At 40.8% G+C, this 19857-nt stretch overlaps 2 protein-coding genes across 2 annotated transcripts; both read right to left on the bottom strand.

Moving 5' to 3' along the window:
* Positions 1-2771: 2771 nt before the first annotated feature.
* Positions 2772-5219, bottom strand: LOC146967980 (uncharacterized). Its single transcript, XM_085762291.1, has 5 exons — positions 4922-5219; positions 4645-4649; positions 4309-4552; positions 4004-4153; positions 2772-3029 (listed from the first exon to the last, which is right to left on the bottom strand). Exons 1-5 carry the CDS (start codon positions 5031-5033, stop codon positions 2794-2796), a joined length of 747 nt encoding a protein of 248 aa, XP_085618417.1. The 5' UTR covers positions 5034-5219; the 3' UTR covers positions 2772-2793.
* A 4160-nt stretch (positions 5220-9379) lies between these two features.
* LOC146967979 (sodium-dependent neutral amino acid transporter B(0)AT2-like) lies at positions 9380-17128 on the bottom strand. The gene is made up of 12 exons (XM_085761059.1): positions 16906-17128; positions 15734-15935; positions 15044-15201; positions 14530-14650; positions 14231-14406; positions 12428-12538; positions 12098-12339; positions 11476-11659; positions 11173-11374; positions 10185-10344; positions 9921-10083; positions 9380-9686 (listed from the first exon to the last, which is right to left on the bottom strand). Exons 2-12 carry the CDS (start codon positions 15933-15935, stop codon positions 9447-9449), a joined length of 1959 nt encoding a protein of 652 aa, XP_085617185.1. The 5' UTR covers positions 16906-17128; the 3' UTR covers positions 9380-9446.
* Positions 17129-19857: the final 2729 nt, after the last annotated feature.

Below are 19857 nucleotides of genomic sequence, written 5' to 3'. Positions count from 1 at the left end.
ACAAGCCTTGAATGGAGAGAATTAGAGTAAACACTGTCCGATCGAAGCATATTAACAGTCAGAGTTCCCAGGTATTTGTAACATGGGAGGGGCAGGCTACTCCCAGGAGGGTGGGAATGATTGGACTGCGGATTATTTGCGCTCTTATTAAAAAAAGAAAAGAAAAAAGCAAAACCTATGGATCCACACTAAAAGGTTATGTTAGCCCGACAGTAAAAATCTATATATAAAAATGTAATGTCTTAGAATTGCTCTTATTAGAGTCTCCTGTGTCCTGTTCAGAGCTGCCCACTGCAACTCACTCTGCTGTGAATGACTCCAAAAGACTCTGAATGCATTCATACCATTTTGAAACATGTTGTCTTTAACAAAAATATGAGCAAACCTGAGCTGCAGAACTCAGGTGATTGGAGCTTGTGATCTTAAAAGATACAGTGACAAACAGCTGTCAGCTCTTGACACCAGGGTCATTTCATCTACTGCTGTTTTAGTGGAAAAAGCCGTCACATTAACTTGGTTTTCTTTGTGGTGTAAAATCCCAGTCACTGCTTTTCTCATCCAAACCAGAGGTGTAGGGATACGTGTGTAAAACCACTGCAGTGTTTTATTTTTGGCAGCACGGGCATCGATCTGAAGAGGCGCAAACGCAGATCAAAGACTGTCAGAGTCCTTTTGAAAAAAGATGCTTCCTGAAGTTCTCAGGCAACATAGTTATTTTCAAACTTCAGAGGAAATGACTCTACTTTTGTCTATATTGTCAGTGTGTTAAGGTACATGGAGCAAGATGTTGGATTTGGACAGTGAGTTTTGCCAAAATAATCAGTTACACCTCAATTTGAACTGTACTTTGATAGTGTAAAGCATAAATTAGCATTTATTTAGTCACTGGACTGTTTTATTTTGTGATACCATGCTGGATGACTAACAACAGGACAGACAGGATTAGATAAAGTGTGGAGATTTGAATTGTGACTGTACAAACACACAGTAAAAATGACTACAGCTCATACATACAGTGGTGGAAAACTGTGGTGTTTGTGGGCAGTGAGAGGGCTTTAGGTCAGGAGGTCAGCGACAGTAACTGACAGAGCAGTTGCAGTAAGTGGATGTGATACTACTGCTAAAAGTTTCTTCTACTCTCCTCCAGATTGTATGTTTGTGCCCATTCATCAGATTTAAACCTGCCCACCAAAATGATAGAAAACAACTAGAAAAAGCATTTCCAAGAATGGAAATGGTGTGACTGCTGATAGCAACTGAACGCTGTTGCAGAATTAGCAAATAGTGCAAGCAGTGATCACCATACAAATGTTTGACCAAGGTCAGAATCAAACCCACAACCTCATGGTCATTAGACTTCCACTCTGCCTCTAGGCCACAGTGCACACACAGTTGCAGAGACTGTTGTCTGTTAATGATCTGCACACTGTCTCACTCTGACATCAAGAAAGCTTGAGAGTCAAGCTTGAATGACAGTTTCAACATGAAGCAAGTTATCAGAAGTCAACAGAGGACAACTGGGAAAATAATTCACTATAATTGTTGTTGAGGCAAGATTTGAACCAGCAACCTTCAGGTCTCCAGACCAGCAAGCTAACCACTAGGCTACAGACAGAGACAGTATGTGAGGGGTAAAGAAAACCTTTGATAAGAGGATCACTGGCTTCTGCTTAAAAAAAAAAAAGTAAGGAATCGAACCCATGACCTCATGATCAATAAACCTTTACTCTGCCACTTCGCCACAGAGAGCACAGACATAAGCATGTTTCAGACAGAGTTGTGGAGAATTCTCAGCATTGGGCTGAATGAGAGCAGAGAGCTCCCTGGCTGCATTTAAAAAATATTTAAAATTATTATCTAAGTCTCTTTGCATTTTTGACCAGAATTTTAGCCAGAAGACAAGTGTGGCTACAAAACTGGAGAAAATAATTTGTCTAGAGTTTAATTTGCAGAAAAAGTTAAATATTTGAAAAAGTATAAATAGTTAAAAAGAGAAAAGTAATGCCGATAAAGTTCAAAAAAAGCTGCACGTTTTGATATATGAATTGTTGAAATAGCACAACACCTAACACACTAACCATATGGCCACAGATAACCTGAGTTACAATGAGCTTTATACTATGAGGAATCAAAGACTGTCCAATGACAGCTGAATAATTGGAATCAAAAGTCAAGCAATGAAGTGAAAAGACTGAGGCAGGAATCGAACCCATGACCATATGATCACTAAACCTTTACTCTGCCACTCGGCTACAGAGAGCATACTGCTTTCAAAACTGTTGTCATTCATTGTAATGTGATGATGTGCTGCAAACTGGTATGAGTAATCAAGGAGATAACAAACACCTGTAACCAATTGAAGGCGGGGGAGGAGAGCAGAATTGAACATAACATAACAAGAATTCTTCCCTTGGATTCGAACCAGTGACCTTAGGGTTGGCAGGCAGTTACCCTAACCCCTACACTACAGTAGAGTTGTGATGAAGAGAGGTTGAGACTTTGATGAATGTGAGATTTTTTGTGAAAAAGTTAAATATTTGAAAAAGTATAAATAGTTAAAAAGAGAAAAGTAATGCCGATAAAGTTCAAAAAAAGCTGCACGTTTTGATATATGAATTGTTGAAATAGCACAAAGTATGAAGGACTAGAAGAAGACCGTAAAAAGGCGGAAGAAAATGGCCAAACAGAAGAACAATAGTGTGACTGCTTCAGCAGTCACACTAATAAACAACATGCATGTTCAAATATCAACTACTTCTGCTTGATGTCAGGCTAATAACCAAGCTTTCAGCATCAGATGTAGCTCTTCTCCAGATCCTTAGCTGATATGGTTCTCAGAGAGTGAGAGGAGAGGAAGAGGGGAGGGAAGGGCATGGCAGAGGGAGGGGGGGACAGGCTGGGTGGGACAGAGATGATGGATGGAGTGTCTGACAGTGAGCCATAACCAGCTCTCCTCACATCTACTGCGCTGGAGTCGGCAGAGGCGTGAAAAAACACAGGAGGAGGGTCCATGGGGTCTGTGGTCAAGTCTGCAGACAGAAAGGGGAGAAAATTCATTTCAAACCTGTCAATGTTTCCTGTCGATGCAAAACATTAACTCACAGGAAAGAGCACAAGACATCACTCATACGTCTCTACTGTGTACACACCTTCGCTGGTGTGTTATTAAAATCACAGCACGCAACATCATTTATTAGTGCCTTCAAATGGCAGCCAGCCGACAGTGCTCCAGTCCTGAGAAATCATGCTGCACAAGGCCAATAAGCACAGTATAGGAGGTGTGTTTAATAACCCGACTGGGCCTGTGTTGCTTTACAATAAATGATGCCCAAGAGACAAGAGAGGAGAAAGCTGAAATGTTGATGAGTCCACTTTTCTCTGGGTGGAAGTCTGTTTGTGCATCAGCAAATAGTTTCTATCTAGGGCTGAATGATATGCAAAGAAAATCATATTGCGAGTATACTGAGACATATGAATCATGATTTTAGCAGCAGAAGAAATTTTGGCATTACATTTTCTCAGAAAAATGATGATATTGTAATTTTTGCCTGTTTGGTATTTTGGGAACTAAACAGACATGTTTCCTTCCATTGGGAGGATAGGAGGCAGGCTGAGCAACACTTTATTTATGATGATATATTGTGACTTGTTACCTAACAATATAATTCTGCTGCTTTAGTTTGGACAATGTACTTTCAAATATTTTAAATAAAAATATGGCAGTCAACTGTTTCAGCCCCACTTGTATTTCATTGCAGCTTCACTAGTCACTCAGTGAGAGAAGTTTGTGATTATTTTTCAGTTTTCTTTCAGTTGATAACTTTCTCTATTGTGTTGCCAATGAATGGAGTAGGCACATGTGATTTTACATTACACAAAAACAGAAAAAAATTCTTATACTGTTCAAGTCCATTCAAAAACAGACGTCTGACAGAAGCCTACCACACAATTTCCTCAAGTGTAAAACTGACTCAGCATTTTTAATAAAAAAAAAAGAATATACCTGGGTCATTGTTCAGCTGGGTGTGCAGGTACTGCTGTTTGGTGTAGAACTTGTTGTAGATACAATAAACTGCAGCCATCAGAGCAAAGGTTCCCATGGCAGCAGCGATGAACAGGCCAACTTTGGCATTATCTTTGTCAACACGGCCGTCTGTGGAAGCACAAACAAATGACTAACACAAGCAGCATGAGCGTCATCACTGTTCCTCCACAAATTTCAACTTCACAAGTATCTTTATGGAGCATCCCTGTTGTTTTTAAGCTCGTCTAAGATTCAGTCTGCACACTTTGCATGTAATTACTTACATTTTCGCATTGCATTTAAGTGAGTGCTCTCCTCCTGGCTGAAAAGGTCCCTGATGTGTGCAGCAGCAGCAGGAGGAGCAGCAGGAGGAGCAGGAGGAGCAGGAGGAGGAGCCGGGGCTGCCGGGGCCTGATGGGCATTGATCTCCTGCTCAGACTGCAGGGTGCTCTGGGAGCTGCTCAGTGGAAACACCAGCAGCAGGCACAGAGCTGCCAGAGCTGCCATGTGGCTCATCCACCACTGCACCTGCAATTATAAAAAAAAGTAACCAGAAGAAAACATGAAAACAAAAAAATTTATCTCTTATCTGTTCTCTGCATATTTAGACAGTAACTTACACTTTCTGCAGTTTGTTAACAGAACTCATTACTAATGTATTGAGGCCACCACATGTGAATATCAAAGTGGGTCAGCGTCAAATCAATATAGCAGTTTTATACTGTACAGTCTATAAGACTATAAGTACAGATGTACAGTATGTGACCTGAACCTAGTCCTGCTCTAAAAAGAGCCCCCCGCTGAGACCATTAAACAACCTTGCTATCACACATAAACAAACATATTCATATTAAACAAGTTGCAACATTTGAAATAGATTTTATCAGTTGTGTTTACCTGAGGTCAAAGCGAGGATTTTGTCTTTCTGCCGGGTGTTGGTCCTGTGCTCTCTGCCTCTGGCTGAGTCAAATGATACCGCATCCAAGACAACTACACTCCCCTGACACATTGTGTTTCCTATGGGACACCTGTGAGTAGTCTTCCACACAAACACACAAGCTGGCGAAGGTGACTGTGTTTCAACGGACAATGTCGTCTTAACAAAGGAGAAAGACTTTCCTTTGACATGTGCTGCTCAGGAACGATGTTCTGAAAGTTTTTTAAAAGTATGACCTTGGATTTGTTTCTTGATCAATAATTTGAGACATTCAAATATCAGAGAAACAGAAAATGATTTACATGCAATTAAAAAATATAATTATAATAAACAGCAATTAAATTAACAAGGGTAAGGAGTCCACAGATTATGCAGTGCAAAGTACTTCCTGTCAAGATCTTTAAAAAGAAAATACAGGCGTCACTGTTAGACATAGTATAATATGAACATGTCAGCTGACCTGAAGTTAGTGATAAAGGTGAAAAGGTAGAGGGGTCTTAGAACAGTTGTTCATTGGCCTTTGACTATCAATGTAACCACTGATGTTAATACTAACTGTTTGTGTATTTTTTTTAATTTTATTTAAATAACAGACAAATCTGACCTTGAAACTGGAATAAAAAAAGGAGAACTGGTTGTTTTCTGATAAAATCATTTAGGTCCTCTAAAGGACAATAAGAGATGTGACATAAGGGGGAAAATATCTGATGTAAAAAAGACAAGAATGAAATGTCCGACACCTACTGTGGTAGCTTTTTCTGCCTCTAGGTGTGCTAACACAAGAGCAGCAGAGCTCCCTGCCGACACAAATCTACTGCTGCTTCAATCTTATGTATAGACAGAACTTTGTAAGTTCTGGCGACAGAGCACTCCAACACAGTGTAGCTGATATAAACTATTATTAAATATACTCTCAGTTCTTAAATGTTAATGAACAATCTGGCAGGAGAAACACATTGTTTAAACACCAAGAGTCTGATATTTGAGTTGGCTGCTTTGAAACTTGTTGAGTAAGAGGTGTGTGTGCTCTGCTCCCATGGTCTGCAAGGACACTCACACTGTTCAAGGTCTGAGATGAGGAAAACAGATGCACTGTAGAAAGCAGTCAAACTGTTTTAGAGCCACATTAGATCAGCTGTTTTGGGTTGTGATAGCCTTGGACATTATATATCAGGCCACCTGCACTGGTTCCACAAACAACCTTTTACAGACACATCAAGACTGAAACTAATATCAGCTTCCAGCCATGAGAGCTGATCAAGTTACAACCTGTACAATAAACACCTTATGCAGCACTGGGGTGTGTGTCGCTTACCAGGGAAAGAGATGGCATCAGGGAGCCCTATAGGAAAATAGATTATGGTTGATGTTACTTTGACACACACTACCTACCTAAAAATGGCTGCAGGTCAGGTACAACGCTTTCATGGAAACAGTACTCCCTGATGGTAGAGGCGTCTACCTGCAGTCATGCAACCTGCTATACCGGAAAAGTAGTTGAGGGAAAGTCTGAGGAGCACACAAAGTTCAAGAGGGGCCTCCAAATTCCCCTGATCTCAATCCAATCAAACATCTGCGGGATGTGCTGCACAAACAAGTCTGATCTGCAGAACCCACCCACCTCACAACATACAAGACTTTAAGAATCTACTGCTGACATCTCAGTGTCAGACTTCACAGCACATCCTATGTTTGTCTTCTTGAGTGCATGCCTCAACAAGAACTGTGAGAAATGTTTTGGCAGCAAAAGTAGCACCTGCACAACACTGGGCAGGTCAGAGCGTATGGTGGAGCACCGTATATACTGGAGGCTTTTGAGCAGGCCTTATAGAAAAAGAGAGCCAATACACACAACCTTTATCCTCTCAAGTCACTGAATTGAAACCACCAATTAAGAAACAGCCAGGCTCATTTCAAAAGTTAGTTTCACTACAGTTTCTACAGGTGTGAGTTTACTGTTTCCTTAGTAAAACTAAGTGCTTGCATGAATTACAGTTCAGTTTGGGTTCAATGTGCAAAATAAATAAATCAAGTAAAGTGTGTCCTAGGTCAGTGGTCATGACTTTCTTCCGGCAGCATCAAAGTTTCAGTTTTAACCTCAAACACAAAAGGATTGGACTGTGCTGTAATTTTTTAATAAAAGGATGGCAATATATTACATACAAACAGCATTATATTACATTTTCTTAAAAAATTTATACAGACAAACTACTTACATTAAAAAAAAAAAAAAATGAATCGGACAAAAGCAATGTTTTTCATTAACAACAGATGCTGGAATGCTTTTAACATTTTGTTCAGCCACACGACATCTGAAGGCCACTTAGAATTGATAAAGTTACATTCAACAGCATTCAAGTTCATAAGATCAATTGACTTTGATAGCAACCCTCTGAGAATGTAAAAACCCACGCCTTAAACTTCAGAAACATGGCTACTACAAACAGATGATATCGAGGACTTGCTTATACAAAATAGCTTTCCAAAAGCAAGACCATTGATACATCTTAGATGAAGTAGTACTTTGTCTGGTCACAGACTTTGTAAAGCCCTTTAAACATGCACCTAATTCTCCTCCTGAAGCCAAGCTTAACGGAAAAACATAACAGTTCATGCAAATTTGATGTACAAACTGGTGTGCAAATTTCTAAAACATTTATTCACAATTACCATGTGCTATATACATATATACATGACAACTTTGACTTCCCCTCAGGATTTGTACTGTGCTGTTAACCAACCAGTTCAGCAAGATGCAACAACAAAAAGCTGCAGGTTGCCAACAGTCCTTGCTCCTGTATTTTTACAGCACTATTTGCTGATGATGTTTGACATCACAGAAATAAACAATGATATTCAGACTCTAACTTGACACTTTTTTTTGGACAATCACCGTTTTAAAAAGAAAAACTTCCAATGCTTAGATACTGTACACCAGCTGTTGCATTTCAAGTTTGAAAATATAATGCTGACAAACATTTGTAGTGTGACATGAATAGCTATAAATTCCACCTGAATATGTTTAGTTATAACCTGAAACTGTAGGACTGACAGTGAGTCAGGGCTCAGTTGTGTTGAGCTGTAAACGTTGTCAGATAGTCTCTGGGTTGCGTGCAGCATTGATACTGTACCTAACAGTTGTACTTTTTCGACATACCCGACTTCCTTCTTTCGTTGTGGTGTAACAGTCTCACAAACCTTTAAGTCGCAGAAGTAGCAGAAGTAACTAAAGATTCTTAGTTTTGAGGCAAATGTGTTGCGAATTAGTATAAAAGCTGTATTACCTTTAGCACAATTTTCCCTCACTCCCTGGTACTCCTTATTATTCCTGGACTTGACATCAGAAACAGCTACTGGTGCAGTGTTGGCCCTGTGTCTGTCGGGGCCATGTGCACTCATACAAGTACAGTGATGCCATGGCTGTCCTGCTTTAATTCCTGCTCATCTTTTTTATTCTACCTAAATCAGACAATTGTGAAAAGAGATGTTGAGAAAAGAATATCAATACATACAAGTCCACATGTCAGATGTGACATAGATGGCACTCTGAAATCTGTCTTCCATTGCCCTTTTTTAACAAAAGTTGATGAGTATAAGCAGATTTATAATAGTGAATAAACCTACTGAGTGGTGGAGTGACTGACTCCTTCAGTCAACTTTGTCTACCTGTTTGGAGCGGTGTTGCATGATGACAGAGCTCACACTCAAGAGTACAAACTTTAGTACTGCTTTTTTAGGGTTGGAGTATGGTTTCATCCCAAAGCATAGTGTAGACAGTGTTTCTGACTGAACAGCAACATGGTGGGAAGGTGACAGGTTGCAGCACGCAGAAAAGAATGAACATGGAGCATGAAAACAGTAAAAATACTGGTCCCTTATGACAATGTTTACATGCAAACATTCACTGTGTAAATGATTTAATGTTGTGTTCTGTCTTTTTTAACACTTTCAGTGCATTTAAACACTGTGATAATTTTGATAACCATGATTGTTTTGGTCACTTAAACCATGATACTAAATTTTTATACCATTTAATGTCCAAGTCTATCTATGATAAAAAGAGGAGTGAAGGTTGCTGGTTTAGGAAAACTGAATGCTGATAAATAGGAAATTCACTTCATCACACATTCACATGCTTAGATTTGTCATGATTTCAATACTGTTTGTATTGTTTTTGCTCATTTGGACTCTAGAACAACTTTGTTGCAAATTCATAATCATATTGAAATAAATCATTTGTTCCATATTTTCCTATAATACACACTTTTCAAAAGTTGTAACAGTGGTATTAAAAAACAATATCATGTGGCCTAGTTTGCACTTAAGTTAGGTATAAAAGTTTTTAAATATTTAAAAAAGTGAATGCTGCTTTCGCTCTGTGTGCCTGATCAGCACTAACGAGGGAAATAAGAATCTCGAAATGGCCAACTGAAATTTTGGTAATTGCAGGACATTGCCCACACTGTAATATCACAACTCCAGCGTTTAGGCAGAGATCCCGTTCCTTACATCCAGGTCTGTCATATCAGTCATGGGAGTATCACACTTGTCATCAGTGCTAACTATGCTGTACTGACCATTTTCTGTATCTCTGGATGTTTGCTTTGTCCTTTCTTGCAGAATGGCGTGGACCAAGGCCACTGGGACGGGCATCATGGCAAATATGATCAATGCAGCCAGAACTGCCAGAGCCCAGCCAGGGTACGGCAGGTGCTCCTCTGAGGCCTGAGAAAGAAAAAATCAGGATTATTCATTAGGAATTATTTTATTTGAATCCCTTTCATATTGTTTACATGCAGGCAAAAACAGAGCTGCACTTCATAAAGCTCTTGTACTTTGGGGTAGCTGTGAAAAATAAACAAACCCACTAACAGAAACATAATGCAACAATGCAGCATCCCATCTCAAACAGCTCTGTGTCAATGTAGTACTGTTTCTCTTTACTAGAGCTCTCCTTACCAATTCTTGGTTCCATGCCATGTAAGTGGGACGTTTGATGAACATGCGAATAGCGGTGGCTAAGAGCAACACCAGCATCGCAATAAGGCAAATGTATTTCCATAGGTACTTGTACACTACACTGGGGCGCCAGCCCAGCATTCCCTCAATGTCGTCAAGGAACCTTCAGAAACAGAGAGTGGTTAACTTTCAGAGTATGAGTGAACATAATTGATTAGTTTACATTTACATGGAGTAATACCCACAGCCTTAAACAGGCCTCACCTATCTGCTCCATAAAGCCAAGCCACACTGAAGGTCTCAAAAACCACCACGATAATGAGGGGCAGGGTGGCAGAGTAATCATCAAACATCATCACAAAGTAGTTTCCACATCGCTGAGTGAAGAGCAGGCCAATCACGAAGCCAATGATCGAACTGAAAACTGAAACAGAGCAGACGAGTCAGACAAACAAGTTTCTCAAAGAACCATTATGTAATCACAAGGGAGAGATGGTCGGCAACAATCATCTTTAGTAGTAGCTGGTGTGTAGTTGGAATGGGTATCATTGACATTTTAACTGTGCTCTCAGTTCATTTTGTTATTTTGTTAAAAACCATTAAGTTTAACATTCTGGAGAAGCAGACTGTTTTGAACAAATCTCTAATGGTTATTCCTAATCATTCACCCACATCTGTATAATTTAATGTGTGTGCTCCAGGCTGCTTACATGCAAAATGTTCCAGGAGGAGTTAGATTGCTGATGTTTCTACCCTTCTACCCAAAAGACCTGTTGCACATGTAGTGACAAAATGTCACAATTTTAAACATTTAGTTCTCTCTTCTAATATCACCAATAGCAAGGTCTCTGTGTGTGTGCGTCATGGAGTTGTAGCATGATAGAGTCCCTCACACACACTGGCTCTGAGGAAGTCCTCTTCTGGGTTAGGAATGACAAAAATGCATCATAATTCATGTCTTAATCTAGTTGTTGGGATACTTATGTAGCAATAGGAAATCAATTTCCTTTTATTTTTCCAGGACAGAGAGCAGATAATGACCAAGCTTATTTATTGCATTGTAATAATTTAGCACTGGGTTCAGTTTAATACTGGGGTAATCCATCTCAACAGGGTGGTGAGGTCAGGCCATGCTGTTTAGTTGCATTAACTGGGAAATATAAAAAATACTCTGATAATATGTATCTGTACATGCCATATTGTAATCAACACTACTCAACAAAAAATGATTTAAGGCAGAACAGGAATTTACTTGTGAGTTTGGTCTTGTTGTTGGCCAGAGTCTTGAAGCGGTCTGTAAGGGGGGCCAGGATGCCCTCCATGGTGCCAAACATGGTGCTAAGTCCCAAGTTGAGCAACATGAGGAAGAAAAGCGCTGACCAAAAAGGGCTGCCAGGTAGAAGTGACATGGCCTCTGTGAAGGCAATAAAAGCCAGGCCTGTGCCCTCCACGCCCTGAACACAAACAAGAGAAGCAGCTTTAGTTTACACGTACAGCTGCACACAAAATAAGTGCATACGTTTTATTCACATTAGTCCAAAAAGTCAGTCCTTACCTTCTGCATCTCTTTTTCTTGGTCACAGTCTGTCAAATTTCCTGGGATGATTTTTCCATACTGTTTAAACCAGGCTCTGTAATCCTCTACAAGCACAGAACTGGGATCTGAGTAGTTGAAGTTTGGCATCAAGTTTTCCTCCACATTACCACTGTGAAACTGCACCGACAGCTCCTTTACATTACTGAGAACAAGACACAAGAACAATCATGAACATAATCATTCAATAACATACATTACTACATTATTTATCTGATCATATACTGACACGTATGGCTGCACAATTAAGCAATTTATTATCAAAATGTATTATCAAAATTGCAAACATTTAATGTTAGCATCTATTTTTTGACAAAATGTACAGTGTGTGAACATCCTATATGAAGAGAAGGCCTCAGCCTGTGTCATATTCTCTAGATTTAGGAAGCATGCTGGTTAGGCAGTGATCCCAGCTTAAATCACATCCTCATCATTTATATACACAACAAGATGCAAAAATATTTTACATTACATAGGCCCTCATAGGCCAAACAATTACTCATTTCACACCATGCATTAACCCACAGTAATGTCAAAAACAGACATAACAAATGCACAGACTGATCTTTTCACGAAAACATACCTGGCTATACATTCCATGACTTTGCCTTTGGCACGGAAGCCGAGCACTGCAAAAACCACCAGAGTGGCCAGCACGGATGTCATGAAGTTAATAGCAGAGACAGTGAAGGCATCACGGTGGCAGTTATTATTTTTGGGATTATAGGATGAGTAGGCAATAATGGATCCGAAGCCGAGTCCTAGCGCAAAGAAAACCTGTGTGGCTGCCTGCCGCCACACCTGCAGATCTGCCCAAATTTCCAGCTAAAAGGTACAGAGGAAAGAACAGGTGAATCCAGGAAACATGCACCTGACATTCCTGATCTAAATCAGACATTTAATCCGTGGATACCTTGGGGTAGAACATGTAGGCTATTCCCTCAAAGGCCCCATCCAGCATTAGTCCTCGGACAAGGAAGCAGATCAGGACAACGTAGGGGAAGATGGAAGAGAAATACATCACCTAGGAGGTGTGAAAGAAACATTTATATTAACAAGTAAATTCAAACAGCATTAGCAGTGGTCAGTTAGTTTAGTTCATAAGCTTCAAACTCTTCTAATAGCTGAGAATGTTGCAGCTCCAAAATTAATATAGGGATGAAAATATGTGAGCAAGATTGATAATTATCTTAGATAAACATATATGTATATACATGACTGTTTTAACTCATCTCTTAACGTACTGAAAGGGAGTTTTTTTTAACAGGCCCAGAGGGTTAAGTCTAAGCCGGCTGCTTGTTGCACATTGAACATGTGGTCCCTGTAAACCAGCTGCTCCCAGGCCAGTAATTGCATGAAACACTTGATGAAAGCCTGAGTGGGGTTAGATTTTCCTTAACACAAAAATATTAACAACAAAAAAACAACAAAACAATTAAACGTATGTTCCACTCCTGATATGTTTGGTCTACTGAGGATAAACTCCTTAAAGGGACTATGACGAGTTTCGGAAAGCAAAGTGTTTTCACACTACATTTCCCATGAGCCTCCGCACGCACGGTGAAATTCTTGGACCAGCGCAGGACGGACGAAAGCGAAAGCATTTGCCAAGAATGTTTTCATTAATCAAGAATGAAAGTCGGAGGCTCAAAGACGATCAGATACCGTCGTAGTTCCGACCATAAACGATGCCAACTAGCGATCTGGCGGCGTTATTCCCATGACCCACTGGCCGCCGGGCAACGTCTGGGAAACCGAAACTAGGAAATGCTGGGCGAGTCGACCACTAAATAATCATAACAAAATAACTATAAAGACAAAACGATATATTTATCGAAAATGGACCCATTGACAAGTGTGGGGTAATGTAGATTCATCCACATTATGAGACTCTTTCGTAACCAAAAGCAAACTCCTCTGGGTCTATTTCAGTGAGTATTTTTGAATATGTTGTGTAAACCTGGATACAAATGTCATCATAATAGAAAAATCAGGGAATTTCTGTCCCAAAAGCTGTGCTGTCCATTATACTGTATAACTACAGTGACTGAATTGGCTGACCATCATCATATAAAGTGGATTTTGCTGTTTGAGGTTGGTCAACACTTAAGCCGCACATTCCAGAGATTCCATCACCCACAGTAACCCAGAGAGCCAAGCACATGAATGAGATTTGAGCAAACTAAAAATATCCAAACAACTTAAAGGGGGCATGTAATTTTGTAAGAGAGTCAGTCATTTTCAGCACAACAAATTGAGGGCTTTTCTCAAGAGCTCCTTCAGTTTAGTTGGTCAGTGCTCAGTGTTGCGTTTGTTCCAAAGTCAACACTGTCACAGTAATCAAAATTCACTTATTGCCAATTTAGATTTGTAACCAAAATGAATGGACATTTCTCACAGAGCTGTCACACTGAGCTCCCCCTGCACTATCCCAAGACACAAGTTCGTTCTGCAAATATGAGTCATGCAAGGTTCACATGCATTATACCATGCAGATGCTTTAACTTATACCCATTGGTCATTAAAAACATGACGTCTATAGCAGTAACTCATCTAGCCATTGACTGGAAAACCCTCAAGTCCAGCAGTTCCAGTGTTTAAAGCTACTGATAACCACAACTCTATTGTCTGAAATGAGTTAAACATTAACAGCGCTGCTTCCTTGATAGCCAAATCATCACGCCTGAAAAGCCGGCTGCTGCAACAGATCAGTTACCTTGACAGAGCTCTTGATGCCCTTGAACATTCCCAGACAAACAATGGTCCATGCTGCCAGAAGACAGCAGATCATGTATGGGTTGAAAGAGCCTGTGTCATCAATTGAGTCCGTGATATCCAGAGCTTTGCGGTACCAGAAGTACGATGTGGGGGAACTCTTTTCACATTCTTTCACTGTCGTAAAAAGAAGAAAAGACAATTATTTAGTAGTCCTACATATAACACTTAGTAAGTACATTAACAATCTAACAACTGCTTATGACTTGTCAGTATTGGACTCTTATGTTAAGTGTTTACCCGTTACATTATCTTGCTCTGGACACTGACTCCAAGGTAGAGGGCTCTGGAACGAGTTCCCAAGGTAAAAAAGACTCCAGGCAAGGATCACATTGTAGTAGAGAGCCACAAAGAAACACACCTGTGAACAAAATAGGAATATTATATTTCGTCAAAAGAAATTGGAACATTGATGCAGTATTTGTCTGATATGAAAGAATTATCAAGAAAGAACTTCAATTTTGTTAAACAAAACTGATTCAAGGAATCAGTCCTGACATCTAGCTGCAGTTCACTTCATCAGTTTTTGCAATTTGAGTAACTGGTACCTCAACATAGAATAATAAAACAATAAAACAAATGGGTAATTGCACTCTTGCTCCCTACACATGATATGACACCAGCAACATGTTTGTTGTTGTAGAGAAAAAAAAAGGAAAAGTCTGTCTGGTGCACCAGAGTACAACTCAAAGTTACATCCTACAAAAACTATATACAAGTCGATGTGTCAATCATACAGCAACTGTTATCTTACCACACAGCTGGAATAGCCGATCCCAGCGAGCCTGGGGGAAATGTACCTCCACACTCCGATGCTGCCTTGTCGAATGGCCTGACCGGCTGCCAACTCCAGGAAGAATAAAGGAATGCCCACGATCAGCATGAGCAATATGTACAGGAGGAGAAAAGCTCCTGAGGAGAGGAGAGCAGAATTAAGTTAGTAAATGAGCAGTTTAAATTGATAATCACAACAAAAATGGTGTAAAAGAGAAACAGATATAATGTGCTTGACCATTTTTTTCAATTCCACATCAACAGAATATTCAGTCATTTTGATTACAGCTCTCTGCAACACAGTAATGTATTGAAGATATGTCTAGTACAGGAACCACACAGCAATATGTTATTTATAATGAAAATCAACTTCAACTTTTGGCAATGAGAAAAAAATGTTTAAAAAGAACCACTGAAACCAGACCTACTCTCCAATTTTCTGAGAGCTTACACTGTTTCTGGTGACAGATATGAACCAGATGTTGCAACATCTGACTTCAAAGCAACAGAGCTAAGTTTTGATCATTTACCTCACATCATTACATATATCTGTGCACAAAATGTTAGGTTGTGTTGTGTACCGTTCAGATTTGGAGGCACAAAGTTGGAAGTTAATGCACTCTACCCTGGGATAACCATCTAACATGGATGAAAATAATTGCAAACGCACCTCCTCCATTCTGATGGCACAGATATGGGAACCTCCACACATTGCCAAGCCCAACACTGAATCCGACTTGAGCCAAGAAGTACTCTATTTTACTGTTCCATCCTGCTCGAGCTGGACGCTCCGGCAGAGGCTGCTGGCTCTCATCAGGGTATCCGTTGACCTCAGTCTTGCAATCTTCAGTTGGAAGGGGCTCCTTCTCCATCTAAGACAGGAGGAGAAAAAGAAGGAAGACGTAACTACCCAGCTATGCAATGCAGTTGAACAGTGGTGTCGGGGTTGTGCACCGACGCTGCAATACCAGGTCAAAGATAAAGTCTCAAAGATTACCTTTAAAAGTGTGTGTGCAGGCCTATATGTGTGTGTGTGTGTGTTCCTGTCATAGGCTCCCTTTGGAGGCATATATCTGAGAAGTAGCTCAGTGGGGATAACATGTCCAAGACGGTGGTTGTGTCTCAAACTTAGAAAAAGCTGAGGCCAGTGGTTAAAGTTAATGTAAGGGTTAGGTTTTATCTCCAAACCTATGCTCAGACAAGTTTCTGAGGAAACTTAGTGAAAATGTGCCACAACGTGGACTGCTTTCATCTACCATATTTACATCACTGATAACAAGACTCAAGATAAGCTACAACTGATGTTTTTAACCGAGCGGTCTCTTATCAGACGTAAATTAACTCTAATCTGAAGAAGCAGCCGCCTATCCCATCACTAGACAGGTAGGTTATGACGCTAATTAACACACGTGCTAACACAGGTGTAAAACTATCACTAAGATATTATTTTAGGGCTTTTGTGAAAATGTGCTACACTGTCCTGCTTTCATCCACAATCTTTACATCACTGACAACAAGACTCAAGATAAGCTAACTTACAACTAATGTTTTTAACCAAGCGGTCTCTTATCAGACGCAACTCTAACTCATCTGAAGAAGCAACAAGTTAATTTACCAAAATGCAGGATATTATTTTAGGGCTCTTGTGTGTCTAACTTAGAGTCATAACACATCACAACCAGTTATTACAGCCCGTTACCCCGAAGTTAAACAAACCAGGCAGCTACAACGTGGCAGCTCAAACCCCGACAGGCAGCGTGTCTTTGTCTGTGCTCACTGTACAAACACACAGACACAAACACAAACACACAACAGACGTGTCTCATTTCTCACCATACTGACCTGGAGACGGACAACACGTAGTTTTGCGGACAGGTCGAGGAAACGCCAGACAAAAGGGAGTGGACGTCGGGGAGATTTAACCGTTTATCCGGTTAGAAGGCGGCGGACACGTGCAGCAGCGGTTTACACTGGTAACGTTTTCCAACCGGGTCGCGAGCCGATATAGATATTTCTCGTGTTTATCAGTTTAACCACGACACGTGCCCACCGGTTGCCTCGACACCAACGTTGACCATTTGTTTAGGAAAACATAAAAGCTGATGCACCTCCGTGTTGTTAGTCACTGACCGCCCGCTGCTTCCCGCTTTCTATTGGTGTAGTAGTGGGCTTCTTCCGCGTGATGCAATACTATAACCACACGATGCGTTCACGGGCCGCAGGAAAGAAGCAGGATGCATCCATCGCTGCTGGGAGTCTGCATCTGATTTATCGTTTTATTCATCAAATGTAATTTTCCTCTCCTCCCTCTCTCTCTCTCTTTTTTTTTTTTTTTTTTTTTTTTTACTACGTTGGCACCATATGGTTGAATTACCGCTATGTATCCAACTAAGTGTAGTTAGGCCTATAGGCTACAGGCAATAGACTAGGCTACTAACAGGTGAAACTAATTTCAACTAGTCAACGTGATACTTCCACACCTAAAATGTGTAGGCTACTGTTCTAAAGTGCTACCCTAAATACACTTTCTACTGCTGTTGGAATGAGATGCAACTGCTGATGACATCGGCCAACTTAATAATTTGCAACTTTTAGCTACATATTTCAGTGAACCGCAAGGCGGCGTCACATGCTCACACACAGAACTTGTGAGGGCAGGATGGGCATAAACGCTGATCATGTTAGATTTTATTTTCCAACACACGTGAATGTATGATTCCACATAAACACGAAGTTTATTTCACAGTGCAAATGGAGGCCAGCAGTCTTTTACTACTGCTGTTCTTGACTGCGCTGCTTATTTCGAGACTTAAACATACCCTTGAGATGTTCAAGTGCGTTGCCAAGTGGATAGGAAAAGGAAAGATGCACTGGTTTACTTTGAAATAACGCCCCCGATTGTGCCGCAAATTAGTAGCCTATTTCCCATTGCAACTTGTTTTTGATGTTTTTTTGTTTAGGCTACTGCTGCTGAACATTTACGCATTTGATTGATGAAACCCAAAGTGAGACACGTTCTTGGTCAAGTAAAATAGTTTTGGCTCAAAACTTGGCAGGCTATTATGTTATTATCTACAAACTTCACCAAACTCATCAGTCCCGCTGGTTTCACGACATATTCTCTATAGTGCATTTGGCAATTTTATGCGCTGACGCACAAATAGCTACACACACACACACGCATGCACGCTGCCTGCCACGTATGCCTGTTTTGTAGGCAAATAGCCTCCAACAGCAACACTGCAGACTCAAACACTACAGCACATGATATAGCCTATATGTTGGGGACAAACTGCACATGCTTATCAATAAGACAAATACCTTGTGGTATCAAAATAGCAGAAATAGTTGAAAAAAGTATCCAAATGTCCTCGAGTCAAAGTCAAGTGGGAGCTCGCGCTGTGTCTCGGTCGGGGACCAGTCCACCTATCTCCTCTACTGGAGGACAGAATGAAACCTTGCTACCTATAAATAAGGACTGTTGTGAAATGTGACACCCAGCTGTCCCGTCCTGGTGAACGCCATGGACCATCCACTCCACTCCACTCCACTCCACCCCCTCAAGCGCGTGTACCAGCCTATCTGCGTGCGCGTGCATGTGCTTCGAGAAGATGTAGCGAGGAAACTCTCAGGTAGGCCTACACTTTCTTTAGGTTTACCAGTAATAAGACTAGTAATGTTTCCTGCTCTTTTCTCTTTCCCCCTCGTGCCTGGATGTGAATTGTTTGTCCTCTTTCTCCCTGAAAGTGAATCTGTCTATCTGAGCTGGGTGTTGTTACCTCCTCATCTCCCGCCAACTTATCTGCACAGGTGAGTCTCATCACCTCATCAACTCCACCAGCCGTGTCATTAGTAGGCTATATGAACCCCGGCCCCTCCCTCCTTCCCTCCCTCTAGTCTTCACCACATTGTTCTCTTTATCAGGGCAATTAAACACAACTTCCTAGTTCCACCCTCATTCTGTTTTCCTGTGCCTCAGGTATCATCACTCCCTGCAACTCCAGCTGTTGAACCCCTGTCTGCTCAGTCCTCCACTGCCACCAGTCACTTCCACAGCTCTGTTGCTGCAACAATCTCTCAGATGTTCCCACCAGCCCAGGGTCCATCTAATCAATTCCTCGGCCTGCCCCCAGAGCTGTTAAGTTACCCTTCTCCCACAGCTGATAACAGCTACAGTGGCTCTGAGAGCTCAATGCACTGGAATTTAAGGCAACACTTGCAAAGACACAAACATGCTACACATTCAAACAACTTTATCTCACAATACAATGTACAAAGTGATGGACCTGGGTGGGGCCCTGTGAGATAATAACATACGTGTCAGAATTAAAGTACAGTACATACAGCGATATTATTATAACAAAACAAACTGCCGGGTCCATCACTTTTTTGTGTTGTTAGAAACACGTCTGCTATGTTTTGAATTTTTGCAGCTTTTGCATTGTCAAATTGATGAAACTGTAGCACATTCGTGTATTTGCGGGGTTTTTTTGTTTTTTTTAAGGTTGCAGTGCACTGAGCTCTCAAGGCCACCGTACACCACATTCCTAACATTACTGACTGACACATTAGGCAAAGTATGAAAATATTGGACAAATTGGAACCGGCTTATAATACACCCTAACTCTCTACAGTAAATGTAGTTTAATGATGTGTCCCCCATTCTCTAAAAATACCACACATACTTGTTAATGTGAGAGTGTGCAGGAAGGGGAAAGAGTAAATACCTTTTATCTGTAACCTGGGCTGGGACACATGGGCGGGACTGCACAAGGTGACACAACTGTGCTCTGT

Source organism: Trachurus japonicus, chromosome 19, assembly GCF_045865225.1.
Source record: "Trachurus japonicus isolate A0001 chromosome 19, Traja_1.0".
Lineage (NCBI taxonomy): Eukaryota > Metazoa > Chordata > Actinopteri > Carangiformes > Carangidae > Trachurus > Trachurus japonicus.
This window is presented reverse-complemented; position numbering and strand designations above follow the sequence as displayed.

Excerpts from the sequence above, each read along its gene's own strand:
- LOC146967980 (XM_085762291.1), bottom strand. The coding sequence starts at position 5,033 with ATGTGTCAGGGGAGTGTAGTTGTCTTGGATGCGGTATCATTTGACTCA. Across the intron at positions 4,154-4,308 it reads CTTAAATGCAATGCGAAAAT|ACGGCCGTGTTGACAAAGAT; the intron begins GTAAGTAATTAC and ends GTGCTTCCACAG. Across the intron at positions 3,030-4,003 it reads CCAGCTGAACAATGACCCAG|ACTTGACCACAGACCCCATG; the intron begins GTATATTCTTTT and ends TTCTGTCTGCAG.
- LOC146967979 (XM_085761059.1), bottom strand. The coding sequence starts at position 15,935 with ATGGAGAAGGAGCCCCTTCCAACTGAAGATTGCAAGACTGAGGTCAAC. Across the intron at positions 15,202-15,733 it reads GTGCCATCAGAATGGAGGAG|GAGCTTTTCTCCTCCTGTAC; the intron begins GTGCGTTTGCAA and ends TCCTCTCCTCAG. Across the intron at positions 12,539-14,230 it reads GCATCAAGAGCTCTGTCAAG|GTGATGTATTTCTCTTCCAT; the intron begins GTAACTGATCTG and ends CACACCTCCTAG.